This window comes from Opisthorchis viverrini, assembly GCF_000715545.1.
Source record: "Opisthorchis viverrini unplaced genomic scaffold opera_v5_259, whole genome shotgun sequence".
NCBI classification, from domain to species: Eukaryota; Metazoa; Platyhelminthes; class Trematoda; order Opisthorchiida; family Opisthorchiidae; genus Opisthorchis; species Opisthorchis viverrini.
In genome coordinates this window covers 728,781-743,611 of record NW_008751914.1, presented here as the reverse complement: position 1 = coordinate 743,611, position 14,831 = coordinate 728,781, and the positions used below count along the sequence as shown (strand labels likewise).

At 45.8% G+C, this 14,831-nt stretch overlaps 1 protein-coding gene across 1 annotated transcript in view; it reads right to left on the bottom strand.

Annotated features, from left to right (window-relative positions):
* Positions 1–9,364: 9,364 nt before the first annotated feature.
* T265_09142 (hypothetical protein) overlaps positions 9,365–14,831 on the bottom strand; it is a gene marked incomplete at both ends in the record, with an annotated part of 9,745 nt that continues 4,278 nt past the window's right edge. Inside the window, 4 exons of the mRNA XM_009175139.1 lie at positions 9,365–9,707; positions 10,810–11,524; positions 12,016–13,001; positions 13,942–14,221. Coding sequence (XP_009173403.1) covers positions 9,607–9,707; positions 10,810–11,524; positions 12,016–13,001; positions 13,942–14,221 — 2,082 coding nt within the window. The remainder of the gene's footprint in view (positions 9,708–10,809; positions 11,525–12,015; positions 13,002–13,941; positions 14,222–14,831) is intronic.

Genomic DNA, 14,831 nt, shown 5'->3' with positions numbered 1-14,831 from the left:
TCGTGTCAGGTTGGTGTGGATGGTGCGAGCTTCCGCTGATAGTGTGTGCCCTCGCTGGATGATGGTTTTGGACATGGTCGGTGTATGGGGGAACGGCTGTTCGGTGTGTATGTTGGTGTTGTGTAGCATGAACTCTCTCTCCTTGTTTTGAATCATGGTTTATCGTCTTTTGTTTGCGCCTGAACTGGGCTAAGTGGGTTTTGTGTTAGTTTTTAAGCGTGTTGGAACGGGGTTTATGTTGTTTGATTTCTTTGTGTCGTTTCCAAAGATGCTGCCAGCCTATTAGTTGTCGGGGTTTGAAGACTATGGAAGTGATGATTTCTGGCTGAATGTCGACGTGAAATGGCTTCGGACGGTACACTGCCAAACGATAACTAATGGCCGAGACGAACGCAAGCGTTCTCCATGGGCGGGCATGCCAAATGGGGATACCGTCTTTATCCTGGAGGAGTGTTCTGCGGTTGCAGAAACTGGGCAGTCGGTGGGAAGGTTTCTTTATCCTTACCGGCTGACGGCGGAATTTCTCTACAATTCAGGATGGTCAAGGATCGGAAAGAGTAAACGGCACTCAGCTTCGGAATTGACATGATACCCTCGAAGATCTACCGAATAGACCAGCTGCTTTTGCAAACGCAACATCGGTGACATGCACGAGACTTTTGAAGTCGAAAAGTATGCAATGGTGTATACTACTGATGAACCAACTGATGGAAGGTGAAGTGTCCTAAGGAAATTGAGGAACCAATGTGCAATGCTCGTTTACTGTTGTGTATTAGTCAATGAGAGCCCAGGAAAATTCAAGAGGACGCGCGATAATCCCTAATTTTTAAAAACAATGGGAACATAAAATTTTTGCTTCAGCGTTTAACGGTTTGTAACCGTTCCGTACGTGTTTGCTAATAAATGGCTTCGCAGCGAAGGGCCTTCCTCCTTTCGACGATGATTCTGATCCTATCCATGTGGCACACAGTAGTGACTAGATTTTCGTCAACAAGACGCCAACCTTCAGGTTTAGGTAACCTTATGATTTTTGTTCTGTATGTCCAGTATCTTGAACGACGGTCGCAGAATAATGGGATTAGAAGCACATTTGTGAGGCCGTGGTAACTGAATATCCATCAGGATTAATTGGAAGGTCATTCGATGGTGCATGATGTTGATGCATTCATTCGACTGGAGTTTCCAGGCGATGAGAGCGTTCACTGTGATACATTAAGGCACTAAATACCACGATTAAAAGGCTTGAGACCACGGGAGGTACATCGTCTCCATGATCATTCGAAGTCGCATTTATCTCTCGTAGGATTGTCCACATGTGTCTCACGAGCTAATTTAAGGTGTACGAAGACAATTATAATGTCAGATAGCAATCTTATCACCTGTCAATGTGAATTTAAAGCTGTGAGAATTAAGTTTCGTACGTATATCGGTATAACCAGACCAACTAGAAATCCAGAATTCAGCGAAGCATAACAACCAGCACGTATGTATTCGAATTGGCGATTATGTACAGCATATGGAATATTAAAACAAGAGAATAATGAATAGAGCAGCGAATGGAGTATCAGTCATGTTCACCACAAGTCAATACACCAGAGTTAACCGCTAAATATGGTCATTCTGATTGTTCACTTTTTTGTTACCGTCAATAATCACAAATATCATCGTCCTTTGAAGATACCGGTACCTTTAGGGGCAACATGGATGATTACACTTGTCACAAGCATGCTATGTTAAAATACCTGGAATCGCAAATTATCTGCCTTCGTTAAGTTTGAAAATCTGTTACCGATGTGAATTTTTAACAGATACAACCACTTTATAATTCTACGCTTCGTTCAAGAGGGTCAATCATAAACCGCGAATTCGCCGTGATGCCATTTTTGAATGTTCCCGCCATACAGATTTTAGCCAATCAGAGTGGGATCGTGATCACGCGCCTTGCGGCGTCATTCCCACTCTGATTGGCTAAGATCTGTATGGCGGGGAAATTCAAAAATGGCATCACGGCGAAAATAGACACCGTCTGCCGCATCGACACGCATGGATGTTACTTGAGATCGTCTTCTGCACAGCGCAAAGACGACCGTCAACTGGAGTCCACTCCAGTAAGCTGCTTTGAGTCTTGGGTCGCGGATACCACCAGCCTGTGTGTGGGGGTTACCAGACACGCGAAGAGTGAAATGTGGAACATCTGAGCTCGTCCCAAGTAGCTTTGAGTGCACGACCGAGGTATGTATGTGTGTATGCATGTCTCGCAAATGCAACATTCATCGACAGAGGTGAAAGCAAAGTCCAAGCTAGAGATGCCTATTGCCCAGTTTGACATAGAGTACATACAATGAGGATTTCAGCGTGGATCAGATCTCTATTCCCCGACTCCCAAGCGTGACCAACAATGCAGTGAGAGAATGTAGGATTTTGTTCGGGGACCCTGTCCTTAGCCTCTGATTCAATTTGAAATCCGATTAGCCACGGACTTTGGAGCAGGCTATGTGGTACATTTTCTTGATTTTAAGGTCCTTATGCTTTTCAGTGAAAGATGAAACATGCTTGTACTGCATAAACCTGAAGAAAAATTAAATGCGGCGACGTGCAAACACATGATGGAAGTCTGCACGCACTCCAGGACGGGCAGTAAGCAGTGATCACACTTTTGCAATCGGTAACCGATTGCGTGGTCTGTTTTTGCCCTGGGCTAACTTACTGGTGGACACCAAGTACTCGGAATATTTGCACTTCTCAAAATCGGTACTGTAAAGAAGTGGTCTGTGGTCAAGCATCCGTCCGCAAAAGGCGCTCTCTGTTGTCTCTGCGTCTCAAATCCAGTCTATGAAAACCACCAAGGCTTTCCGGTACACTCGTCGGCCCACACGTCGGCCGGTTAGTAGCATCTTACCCAACGTTCTTTCGAAGTCACTGGTCAAGTTTGCCGTCTTTGGTTTACAGTTGGTTTGAAATTGGGGTTTATCCAAACCTTGACACCAACACTTTCGCTGTCCATGTCACTTGTTTGGGTAGTTCCCCTCCTACACTAGCACGATTTTTTGGATTAGCTCACACCAGGGTGGGGAGGCGCTGGACTCCAGTTTTACTTCTATCACGGTCCTTCTGCAGTGCACACCCTTGGCTTTGTCGGGATTTGAATCTGAAGCACCCGAGGTACGAGGCACAAGGTTGATACGTATTATATAAATCCCGCAACAAAATGAACCAACTGATGGTTTGTCAGTCCAGTCAAGCCACCAGCTTTCTTCCCTCGCTTCGGTGAAAACGTCCACTACAAGGGCAAGTAAAATTTCTTCAACACAGACTACGTGACTAGCAAGTCTTGTGGAGTTACTTTGGAAGTAATACGGGGAACGACGAAACCTCACAATTTACCCCAGCGCATCTGTACTAGGAGTGAAACAGTAATACCTTACTCCCTGTGTCCTCGGGCCAGGCCGTCCCCTGCAGTCAAGTGAGTCAGACCACTAACTCATTGGCTTCGCGAAGGTTCCCCCAAGAATACCCTAACAACCGCTGTCTCGCGGTCCAGACTCGTGAGTCAGAGGATAGGTTCATTCTCCCCGAATAAAACCCCACATCCTCTCACTGCCTTGTGGGTCACGACTGCTTCGGTCGTCAAGAAGGACGGATATAGTAATCCTGGTAGGTAACATAAATGCCCAACCTGGACGACTAAGTCCGAAAGAAGCACGGTTAGGTAGTAGATTTGGAGTTGGTGCTGAGCGTACTGACAATGGGTAGTGGCTTCTTCAGTTGTGTGTAGATCATCGTATGTTCCTGGCAAACGCGCACATCTAGTTACTTGGAGGCCACCTACCACAAGACAGTCATGGACTCAGTTGAACCATGTGGATATCAGTTACCGATGGAGAGCGTCAGTTAATGATTTTCGCTCCCCCTGGTGTAGGCAGCTTGATTCTGATCATGCCATTGTGCGGACCTGGCGCTTCGCTTTCCGTCAGTATTACACGTGCCAAAGCAGAGCAGCTCCGCTCATCAACTTCGACAGGCTTTAGTAGCTGAAGTGTATCAAGCTGATCTGGCTAGAAAGCTACTAGAAACGCACAGTCATGGGGAGGGCAAAAATGCTTGGAGGTTGAATGGTGGGGAGTTAAAGAAGCAATGCTCTCCGCTTTCAGAATTGTTTCTTCAGGCCATCTGATCCGACTGAATGAAAACTGGATTTCTTTGAGATCAGCAGATCTTATTGCTATCAGAAAGGCCATTCCGTCAATTAGCGACTATGATGACGCACGCAGATCCCTCAAACACCGGATAGTCAGGAACTTGAGAAATGATATAGAACGCTTGTGGATTTCGAAGGCCTAGATGATGGAGGTGGCTTTCCCTATGGTCAACAGCCGCTCCCTGTTTCAACTGATTCGATCAAACGGTCAAAACAACGTAGATGTCCTGGAAACAATGTGCGGAAAAGACGGAACAGCAATTTACCCTCTCAATCGTCGTTTCGAACGGTGGTCTTAGCACTTCAAAGAACGGTTCAGTTGGTCTCCTTCAACACAACCACTGGAAGAACCCAGTGAACCTGAATAGAACATCTGCACCAACCCACCACCAGCAACCGAGATCCCGCTTTATATATCAATCCTACAGTGCGACAAGGCACCCGCCCGGATGGTCTGCACCCCGAACTCTTCAAAGGTGGTGAGGTTTTGGTGAACAATCTGACAACCATGCTGCAAAAGATTTGGAACAAAACAGAATGCCGGGTGAATGGAGCTCCTCGACCGTCAGCCCAGTCTTCAAAAAGGGCGCAAGAAGCCATGCAAAAACCATCGTGGCACCATCCTGATATCCGTCGCATCTAAGTGCTGCCTGGCATTATTTGTATAGGTTAACCGATTATCGGGAGAGTTTCGTGAGGGCCGAGGGTACATCGACAATATTTCTACATTGGGACGATTTGTTGAACAGCAACACTTGTTCAGACGTTCCACACTGGACGCTTTTTTTATTAGAACGGCGCTTTTGATTCTGTTGATGGCCAGAAACTTTGGTAGTGTCTGGCGCTCAAAGGTGTCCTTTCCAAATTTATATCCCTTATGAGGGCGCTGTATGCGAACTCCTGTGGACGCGCACGAGTATACGGTGAGCTTTCGCTTGGGTTCACCATGTCCAGTGGTGTAAGACAAGGTTACCTTCTCTCACCTTCAGCTTTGTCATTGGTATGCTGCTTGAAATTTCTCTGCCTGCCTCTGAATACTCGGGAGTTGGAATACCCCCGGGACGTTCACTCACAGACATTGAGTTACAGACGATATTGCTCTCCTTGGTTCAAATCCATCCGGAATACAGACGATTTTAAGTAAACTAATTAACTGTCGCACAGTTTGGCATGTGCGGCAGCGTAAACTGCTTCTCCAAGACAGGGTGGGATCAAACCCAAACCTCTTGCTCGCAGACCAGCTAATCGACTTGGTAGATAACTTTGTTTACCTGGGCAGCCGTATAGGTTCCGGTAGACCAACTGGGGATGAGATTATTTCTCGAATCGGAAAATCCGGGTCAGCTTTTGCCAATCAGCATATGGAATATTAAAACAAGAGAATAATAAATAGAGCAACGAATAGAGTACCAGTCATGTACATCACAAAAGCGTCCGCGCGAAAACTTGCACTAATTTTCGGAATCCGACCTGCACTATGGTGAAAGCAGGTTATACGACTACCACCTTTTGTGCGCCGACTACAGTCAGGTGGACCTACAGCAAATCCACCGATTCATTAATGGAAATTTTCACAACCGGCTAAACTTATTAGGCCAGTGGCGGCCGGACGATTAAGTGTTCCATCACTGATCAAATGTCGTGCGTTGGAAACTTGCTGAGTTTCGTGGAATGTGCAGTGCTGATGATCCCAAGTAAGCATGAAACATTGGTAGACGGGTGTGTTCGCTTGTGGTTGACCAGATGACCGTTGATCTGTTCGCCGAGCTTGGCAACTGGCTTGCAAATATTTCGTCCCCATTTCGAGGGGACATCGTCGGTTCGCAGTGTGAAAACAAAATCACCAATTTACTGCAGCGTTTCGATTACTTTCTATGTAAACTTAGTAGTCAGCGCATCCCGGTTAATCAACCACCTCGCTCATCTGTTGTTGGATCAATCTGGGTTGTTGATTCGTAAGATTCAATATCCTCTCTCTCACCAATTGTTCTCGCTGAGTCTGTGCTCGGTGTCAAAGTGTAGGGCAAAAAATAAGCATAAATTCGACATCTCTATTATTTGAAACGTCAGGACAACCACGGTTCGCCATACGGATGCAGTACTGGCTTGTGGCTGGCATTCATGCATCAGTGACCGTTTGTTCAGAACACCGCCAGTCTCCTGTTAGGATACCTAATGAGCCCCAAGAGGGGAAAACCGGTCGTGGGCTGTCGAAGAATTTTCATCAACCTTGTGAGCAGTGTGTTACGTCTATAAAAGATAGCAGCCTTCTTTGGTGTAGGATCCCTTCTCATGGTGTATCATATGGCACCGATAATACGCCGGTTACTAACATGGCTGTTCGCAGCGGCTGGTCAGGCTCTGGTGATGCCTCTTCATGAAAGCGACTACAAAACGGGCTGAAAGTAGCTAAAATGTATTAACTGTTTTATCCCGACTACAAGCTTACTTGGGTCGACCCGGATGGACTGTTTGTCTTCACAATCGTTCGCCAGCATGCGCTCAGCAAAAGAACTTCCGCTTTTTTTTGTCATCCGAAATCGGATGAAGCTTGTCGACTGCAATCATCCGGCCATCCAATCAGCTCTTCACGACAGTGCGAGGGACATGTTTATCGAGATGAGCATACGTTGCTAAACGCAAGTAATCCACAGTCACCATGTGGTCTTCGGAGGTCTAGTCAAGCAGCTGATCTACCTCAACCTGTTTTCGACACTTGGTTGAGCACAAAACCAAAATCTTGTCGTCTGTCTTAGCGTACACCAAGAACGCTAGCATCGGCTTTTTGATCAGGTCCATTGTAAGTTGGACGTATGCACTAACGTGATTCAGCAGACTGCGGTTTGTGAGGGGTGCTGCGCCGTCCATTCCGTCATGTCAAGCTGCACGCAGGAAGTTAGTTTGCGAGATTTACACAATCGAGTAGAGCCTACCCGTTTGTGATTTGAAAGAATGGGGAGTGTGGTCACCTACAAACCGAGCCGTATTGGCTAAAAACAACTGCTTCCATTGCTGTTTTATGGAACGAGCGCTCGAGACACTTTACATTCAACGCGAGAGGGAGTAACAGTCTGCGTCATCGCAAGTCATTCTTGTTCGCCAGGCTCAAACAAGACTCGACAGTGCAAAATGGTCTCTGGGTCACTTGATTCACATTACCTTTGTTGTAAAGGGCATGAACATTCACTAAGACGGGCCTTATGTTGTTATACTTGGTTGATGAACTCAAATCAATTTAACATAAGCTGTAGGACCACAGGGAGAGAACAGTTTAGAAAGAAACATTTACCCAGACCTAGGAAACGAGCTAGCTACGTGTGTAACTCGTGTTAAAGGAGATAGAGCTTCACATACGTAAAAGCTCTTGGATGAAGAACGGGGAACTCGAGAATCCCGGTTTTCTTTAGGTTGTTACTGTGAAAGAATACCAGAAGACTTTTTGAGTGAACTATATAAATACGTGTACTCACAACTGAAGTTCCAAAGGGAGTTACGTTACCTGGTGAGACACTTCCTGTACAACCGCACTTGGATACATTGTTTGCGGACTGCTGGGTCGTGAGGCTGGCTTTGTCTGGTGCCCAAGCAGGCCACTGGAGCGGAATTAGGCCTGACAACACTCGAGCGACAGCTACAACAAGTTCTTGCTTCCGGCCAACCTGAAGGTGGCGAGTGCAGTCACTCACACATCGCTTTTTAATTGGATGGTGCGTGCGTGTGCCGATGCTCAGATTCCAAGAGGACACGCGCGACACGATCTCATCCTTAGGGCACTCTTCTTCGCTGGAGCAGCTGACGCTGCTGTACTCCTCAAACTTAGGGTTTTGCCATATCGTCAACATGACAGCAGAACTCCTCAAGATAGGTTCGTCACTCGGGCTTTGTCGTCACGACGAAGCGAAAAGTAGAATCACGAACCGATGGAGATCACCTAGCGACGGTGAATTGCGCACGTAAGACACAAATGGTGGGCGCGTCCACAATAAATCATAGGATCCTGAATTGTCCGCTGCTTTTTCGGAGATACCCACATCTTGCGCTTGGTTAGGGATTCAAAGCACTTACAACGTTGAATACTCGGTTGTGGTGCGCCTTAGAGATTTCTTCCGGTGCACTCGGGAGAAATACTATGTGATTTTGATTGGTTTAGGTAACAAGCCTACCACGTTGGTGGCGGTTTGCACAAAGTCCGTCGAAGTACACGACGAAAGGCTCAAAGTTTTTGATGGCCCAATATCGCCATACCTTCTGGACAAGCTGCTCCGTGTCTCCGAACTTAATTTCAATCTTCTGGGGCTCGAAATGGGCTAAAATCAGTGATCGAGCATCCCCATTCATTGTTTGGGCACGTTCCCACATTCAGTTACGGCTAGCGTATGCCTTGAGATTTCTAACACAACAAATAGCTCCTAGCGGCTAGTCAAGTAGCAAGAATACTACTTTAAGCCATGACGTATTCACTGTTGGGAATGGAGCTACTTTGAAACAGATGCGAAACAACTTCAAAAGTATATTTTGAGGTTGTGGTTTAGTTGTTACTATTTAGTGAGCAGTGAAGTTGCTGTTTTGAATGTTAGTGCACTGTTCACATCTGACGGGGGCAAGGTGGGGGTGAGAATGAGGTTGGTCACAAGATCAGACATGAATGGGTATTTTCGATTTTTATAACTAAATAGAACTAGAGCAAGGCAAAAGAAAGACAGACAGGTAATCGTTCAGCTGTAAGACTTTCGGTGCCTAGCTCCATGTCAAGCGAAGGAAGCACGAGGTCCGAGGTACTTATAGGTTGCGCAACCCTAGACAGCATTAGTCGAGGTGCCGGGTTTGGGTTCGAACCACAAAAGGCTCACGCCTTAAAAATAAGTTATCTCGAACTCAGGAGTAATGCGATCACTCAAGTTGTTGATTGGACACAACCAGATATGGCGGTTTCATCGGCAAACCGGTGGGTCTGCTCTGTAAAGTATCACCTTTCTACCTCTGTCCCTATATTCCCTTTCAGTTGCACCTTTCACTTATCTTGTTTCTCTATTCGACGAGTTTTATCGTCCGTCCCCATCCAGCTCGATGAGAGCGCGATCCAGAACTGAAAACTCAAGAATGCAAATCCACCAACCACATCACCCGAACGCTAGAGTAAAACGAACAATCTAATTCGAAGGCTATCAGCAGGATACATGAATAAAAAGTATGCCGCGATTCAGACCAGACATTTTGGGAGAAAAAATGAGGATACAAACAGCAAGTGTCGAACTTTCAGGTGTAAAAAGGTGGGAAGAAGTTGGTCGATATGGAACTGTAAAAAAGTAGCTGCAATTTCAATAAAAGAACCTGATAGAAAAATAGTTATCTCTGGGAATAAATGTGCGTTATCCATCCTGCGAGTCAAGGTCAATGGTTCCGAGAATTCAGTCGGAATTGAGCCAGGTCGGGCTTCCATCTAGGTAGGGTTTTTGGAAGCCATTCTGGTCATCATCTTGTGAAACAGGCGTCAACAAGCGCAAGTCAGCTGAGAGTAGGGATAAAAATTTGGGGAACATTAGTTACAATGCTGGAAAAAGCCATGTGATTTAGTGACGTGAGCACACATGGAACACTACAGCAACTGACAGTGTATTAACTTGGATGTCCAACTGGTAGTGTATGGCTGGAAGGGAATGACATATTAACCAACTGTCACCTTTCAGTTTATGGATTCCACTCAGAGATCGCTTCATTCCGACCTATCCAGTAAAGATTGAAGTAACTCCTAACCGAAAGATTCGCGAAACGTACTCATACTGTAGATAGACCGACAGGTGTAAACCAAAAAGATATGTTTCAACCACAGTTGTGGAATTCTGATACCAGTTTCAACGAGCACTGAATTTTCGAGTTGCTATTTTAATGCAATCACTGGTGACACGTTAGCATCACAACTCGAGTAGCACAAGGACGGCCATTCAAAACACACCCCAAACACTAAAGATTTGATCGAATGATCGTAGGTTAACCCAATTTAAGTGAATGGTGTAATTTAGAACAGAGTGTCTAAAGATACGAATCTGATACTTGGCACTGTACTTGTAGCCTCGTACAACAACGAGCAGAATTTAAAACACGGGAAACCGTTTCAATTAAGTGGAAAGCTGTTTAGCACCCTGGCCACATTGTGGTGTTTCGTTGGAGGCCATTCTGCAGTTCGAACTTTCAGAGCCATAGAAAAAAAGCTTTCAAACGCGTCACATTGCCGCATTTGGTTACAAGCACGGAGAATAACAAGGCAAAGCCTAAGTGTCATGCTCGAAACGCACTACAGTCACTCAACCATTACAGTTCCACTCTGCAAACTAAGAGGAACAGTCAGCGTGCGCACATTAGCAGTGTGAAAGGTGGTTTTACTTATCAAGGTAAGATATCACTCTTCACACCGTCAAGTTAATTAACCGCCCAATTACGTGAAATTGGAGGCCTATTCTGGGGTTTCACTTATCCAAATAAATGCCTCCACTAAGGAGTGGATTTCTAAAAACATGAAATCCGAGACGCTTCGGTTATCCCTACCAGCATCACACGAAGGGCGAATTGAATCAGTAATAACTAATAGCTAATTACACATCGAGTCAACTCACTCATACATGATTTTCTTACAAACAGCGCAGGATCGTTCAGCGAAAGGTTAGCAAGTCCACATTGCAGCTGATTAAGTTTCGTATCCTTACAATGCGATTGCATTGTTGGAATGACCGTATGTCCGGCAACCGGCGAGTGGGTATGCTTCTCGTGAATGCACCGATCACAAACAACAGACGCCTCATTGGACTCCAGTTGATGCATCACATAATGTAATTGAGCATCGATGGATGCGAGGGAATGGGCCAGTTCACCGCCACCAGAGGGGATCTTTGAATGAAGTGGGGTCGAAGGTTGGCGATGAGAAGAAGGGGTGTGTCTTGTTGCAGGACTAGACCAAGAAGGTGCCGTGTGTCGCGTAACGGACAGTGACCTGTATGGTTTACGAAGAGCAGATGCTTTTAAACTTGTTGAACAGGAGCGAATGGGCCCTTCTCTGATATCGATGACTTCTAGCTTTCCATTAGTGTTAGCTTGAAAATCATAGGCCAATACAGATTCCGAGCTTGGAGAATCGCCCGGAGATAAATGCGCACGTGAAATGACAAGTGAATCATGATTTGACTTGGTTTGTGATGGTCTGGGAGCTCGCACCTGTCTGTCGGAGGCACGTGTAGGTAGTACTGGGGTAGACGTCGTAGAACCGCGTTGCTGCAGAACATATAGACTAGCATCCAGACTGGCCAGCCGTTGCTTGTAAGTTTTGTAGATAAGCTGTGGGACAAAATGCTGCGGTTAATGAAAGTCGCTTGAGAGGGAAACATTAACTAACCAACAACCGTCGATGAGATAACTGATCAATCTGTGTGCCCACAGCAAAATACGCAAATCAACAGAAAGTAGTTGCACTAGCGTGTCAGGTGCAACCATTGATTCCTGCCTGTCGAACGAAAGCTAAGGGGATCACAGTTACCAGGATGGCTACGGTGATAAGGTGCTTGGAGTGGAGAAGTCACAGCTTAAACGTGGGGGGGGGTGTATTCCCCTCAAGAGAGCCACTCTGACTTCGGCCCTCAGGATCTCAAAGAAATTACACAAGTTCCATATTTAAGAGACGTGCTTCCTATTTTCGCAACAGTATATGGAAGAGTGCACAACCCGGGTTGATTGCACAGACAGTCCATGAGCCCATCAAGAATAACTCCCTCCGTCAATCGTTTTGATCAAACTAGACAAAAACATATCACATTTCTGCTAAAACATACCTTAATTCGAAGCATTTTGCGTTGCAAACGGGCCCTCTCCTCGAATAGATGACCGACACCTTCGTTAAAGCCCGGTAGCGTCTCCATTTCCGGAATATGCTTCTCACTATCATCGGTCTTGGCTGGATGCTGTTCCGTGAGCAGTGATCGTCTGATGGATAAAGTTGGCGGTACACAGTTGGGTGATGGCTTACGTGGATTCTCATCAATATGCAATACTGAAGTGGATTTGGCCGTTTCAGACTTTTTGGGTGTGTGGGAATCCATGGAATTCGGGTGCTCCCTGATCGCACTGAGTTGATTCACGGTCAGTGATTGGTCTGCCTTTCTTTCTGTCGGTGATTCACCAAGTTCTGGACAGAATGGCAAGCCGTCAGATTCAGTCGGTTTGGAATCAGGACTAGGAGCAAAGATAACGTGATTATCGGGTTTCGAGAGTGGACTACCTAAGTGACGGACACAATCTTTCGACCGTTGTTGTTGTTGTTTTGGTGTGTTACTGGAATTCCGCAACGGATCAAGAGGCATCCGCTTTGGGGAGCAGAAAAGTGAAAATGAGCGCGTCTGACCAGCTTCCCTTGTCAATAGTGGAGATGGGCGGTCGCAGTTGGATAACAGTGAAGTCCGCAACCTCGTCTGGAGTAATGTTAGGTCACAACTAGTCACATTCTGTCTTGTATCATGCTTGGATGTGTCATTTTGTATTGTGGTCGCTCCCTTATCGTCCGTTTGTGAAGCGGTGGTATGAGTTTCAACATGGCTTGACAGCTGTTGGCTAGCAGTAGAGTGACCGAGTGGAAGAGTTTTAGAACCGGCTGTCAACGAAACAGATGGAACCAATTCACGATATTCCGTCAGCAGCTCTTTCTCTGAGCCAGAAGTCAAGGGGATCTGTGTACACTGACCTTTATCAGTAGAAGTACCCTCACCAAGAAGTGGAGCACTGGCCCAGTCATCCACTTCAGTTGGTTTGAACACATTCGAGTCTGAGTGAAAAGAGAACAGTAGTTGTTCAAGTAAGTGGTTCAGGAATGGACATAAGCGCAGTTTTCATGTTGTCGGCTTTCGAAGTTCATCAAAAGCCTGCAGTGCTATGACAAAAACGAAATCCCACGCCAGATTATACCTGTTTATCCATCAACATATAGGAAATTTGAAGTAGCCTGTGAGAACCACGATGTGTTCTTGTGAGTGACTTGCTATGGATGGTCACCATGATTTTGAAGCGCTGATAATAATGAACTCAAATGGGAACCAGGAGTGCAACCATCCCTCATAGTATGATATCAGGGACCAAAAATTGTGTCACGTATGTAGGCAACGGCCAACACAAGCCTCACGACAGATAATCCAAAAACATGTACAAACACCTATTTAATCATATGCGCCCGTGTTTATTTGAACAGCGTGTTCACTAGAAAGAAATGAGTGCCTTTGTTCTAGCTAACTGTTGAGCCAGTCAGACTACTTCATCACAGATAACAGGCCAGACTATTTATGGAAGTAGTCACCAATTGCCGCGTAAGACCTGAAAAATGCTAATCAACGAGCTTGTACTTCCATCGTTTGTCTATAGTCAGCAATCAGGTGAACGTAGATGGAACCACTTAATTGAATCCTCCGTTAGCAGCTCTGGACTGTTGCGTCTACCGACTTGGATTAGATAGCTGGTGGTAACCCAACACATGTACTCCTACCCAATGATTCCTAATAGGGGTGAGATAATTTGCGTATCTAGGCTTTCTACGTGTGAAAACTACGTTTTGCAAATTCTGAACGAGAGTGCGTGGGTTGACGCGAACGCCGAAACGAGCTATGTGGCAGGTTAGTGGAGGGTACCCTTAATGTCATTGTTTCCATTTCTTGCATAATTCAAGATCAAAGCGATTAGGTAACAACAAACCGCCCCTTAGGAATTAAAATTACCAGAATGAGGAGCCTTCTCTATGTCCCAAGTGGTAGCCGCCGGAGTAGATGTATGTTGGGCGCGAATAGGAACCAGACTAACTCCATCTTGCGCCACTGTTGACACCGATGAACGTCTTGAAGAAGCATCTGATATCGAGTGAGCAATGCAAGTGTTTTCCACATGAAGTCTCTTGTACCTGGCCTGTTCAACCTTCTTGCGATAATATGAGTCCAACGGGTGCTCCCACAAACTCTGGCCGGATGCACTATTATAGTAAAATATTTGATTATTTTCATCCTGAAATCCGAGAGAAACGGGCGAGTGATTCACAGATGAAGTGTGGCAAGCAAAAAAAATTTTCAAACCGTTTCATGTTTCATTTACTCTGAAAACCAAATGTAACTTAATCACGATGACTAAAAGATAGAGAGTGCATGTCATGAGGTGTAGAAGAAATAGCGTCCTCTTTACTAACATGGCAATTCGACTAAAAGATTGAAGTGTGAAGCTCTGCTCGAGCCTAGCTTTTGTGTGGACTACTATGCTGCACTGTATGTGACTAAACTGAAAAAGAATTCTCAAGAACGATCAAAATGTTTCTTTAGTAGGATCTACACGAGGATCCTAGCTACATTCTACTTTGACGAACCGTTGAATAAAGAGCAAGATAGCTCAGTGGTTAGAGCGCGAAGTTAGTGACGAGAAGGTTCGTGGTTCGAATCCGACCTCTGTCTCTCGACCTCTGATCCCGACCTAAAGCTGCCACCTTGACGTGGTGGTCGGGCTTCAGTGCTGCAATGATCACGCGGGCTACACTGGCTGGAACTTCGTTTCACAAGGTGCAACCATGCCAGGAAGGCCAGAGGGGAGCAGCCAGACCAAGAGCAGCGAGACCCCGTACTACGAG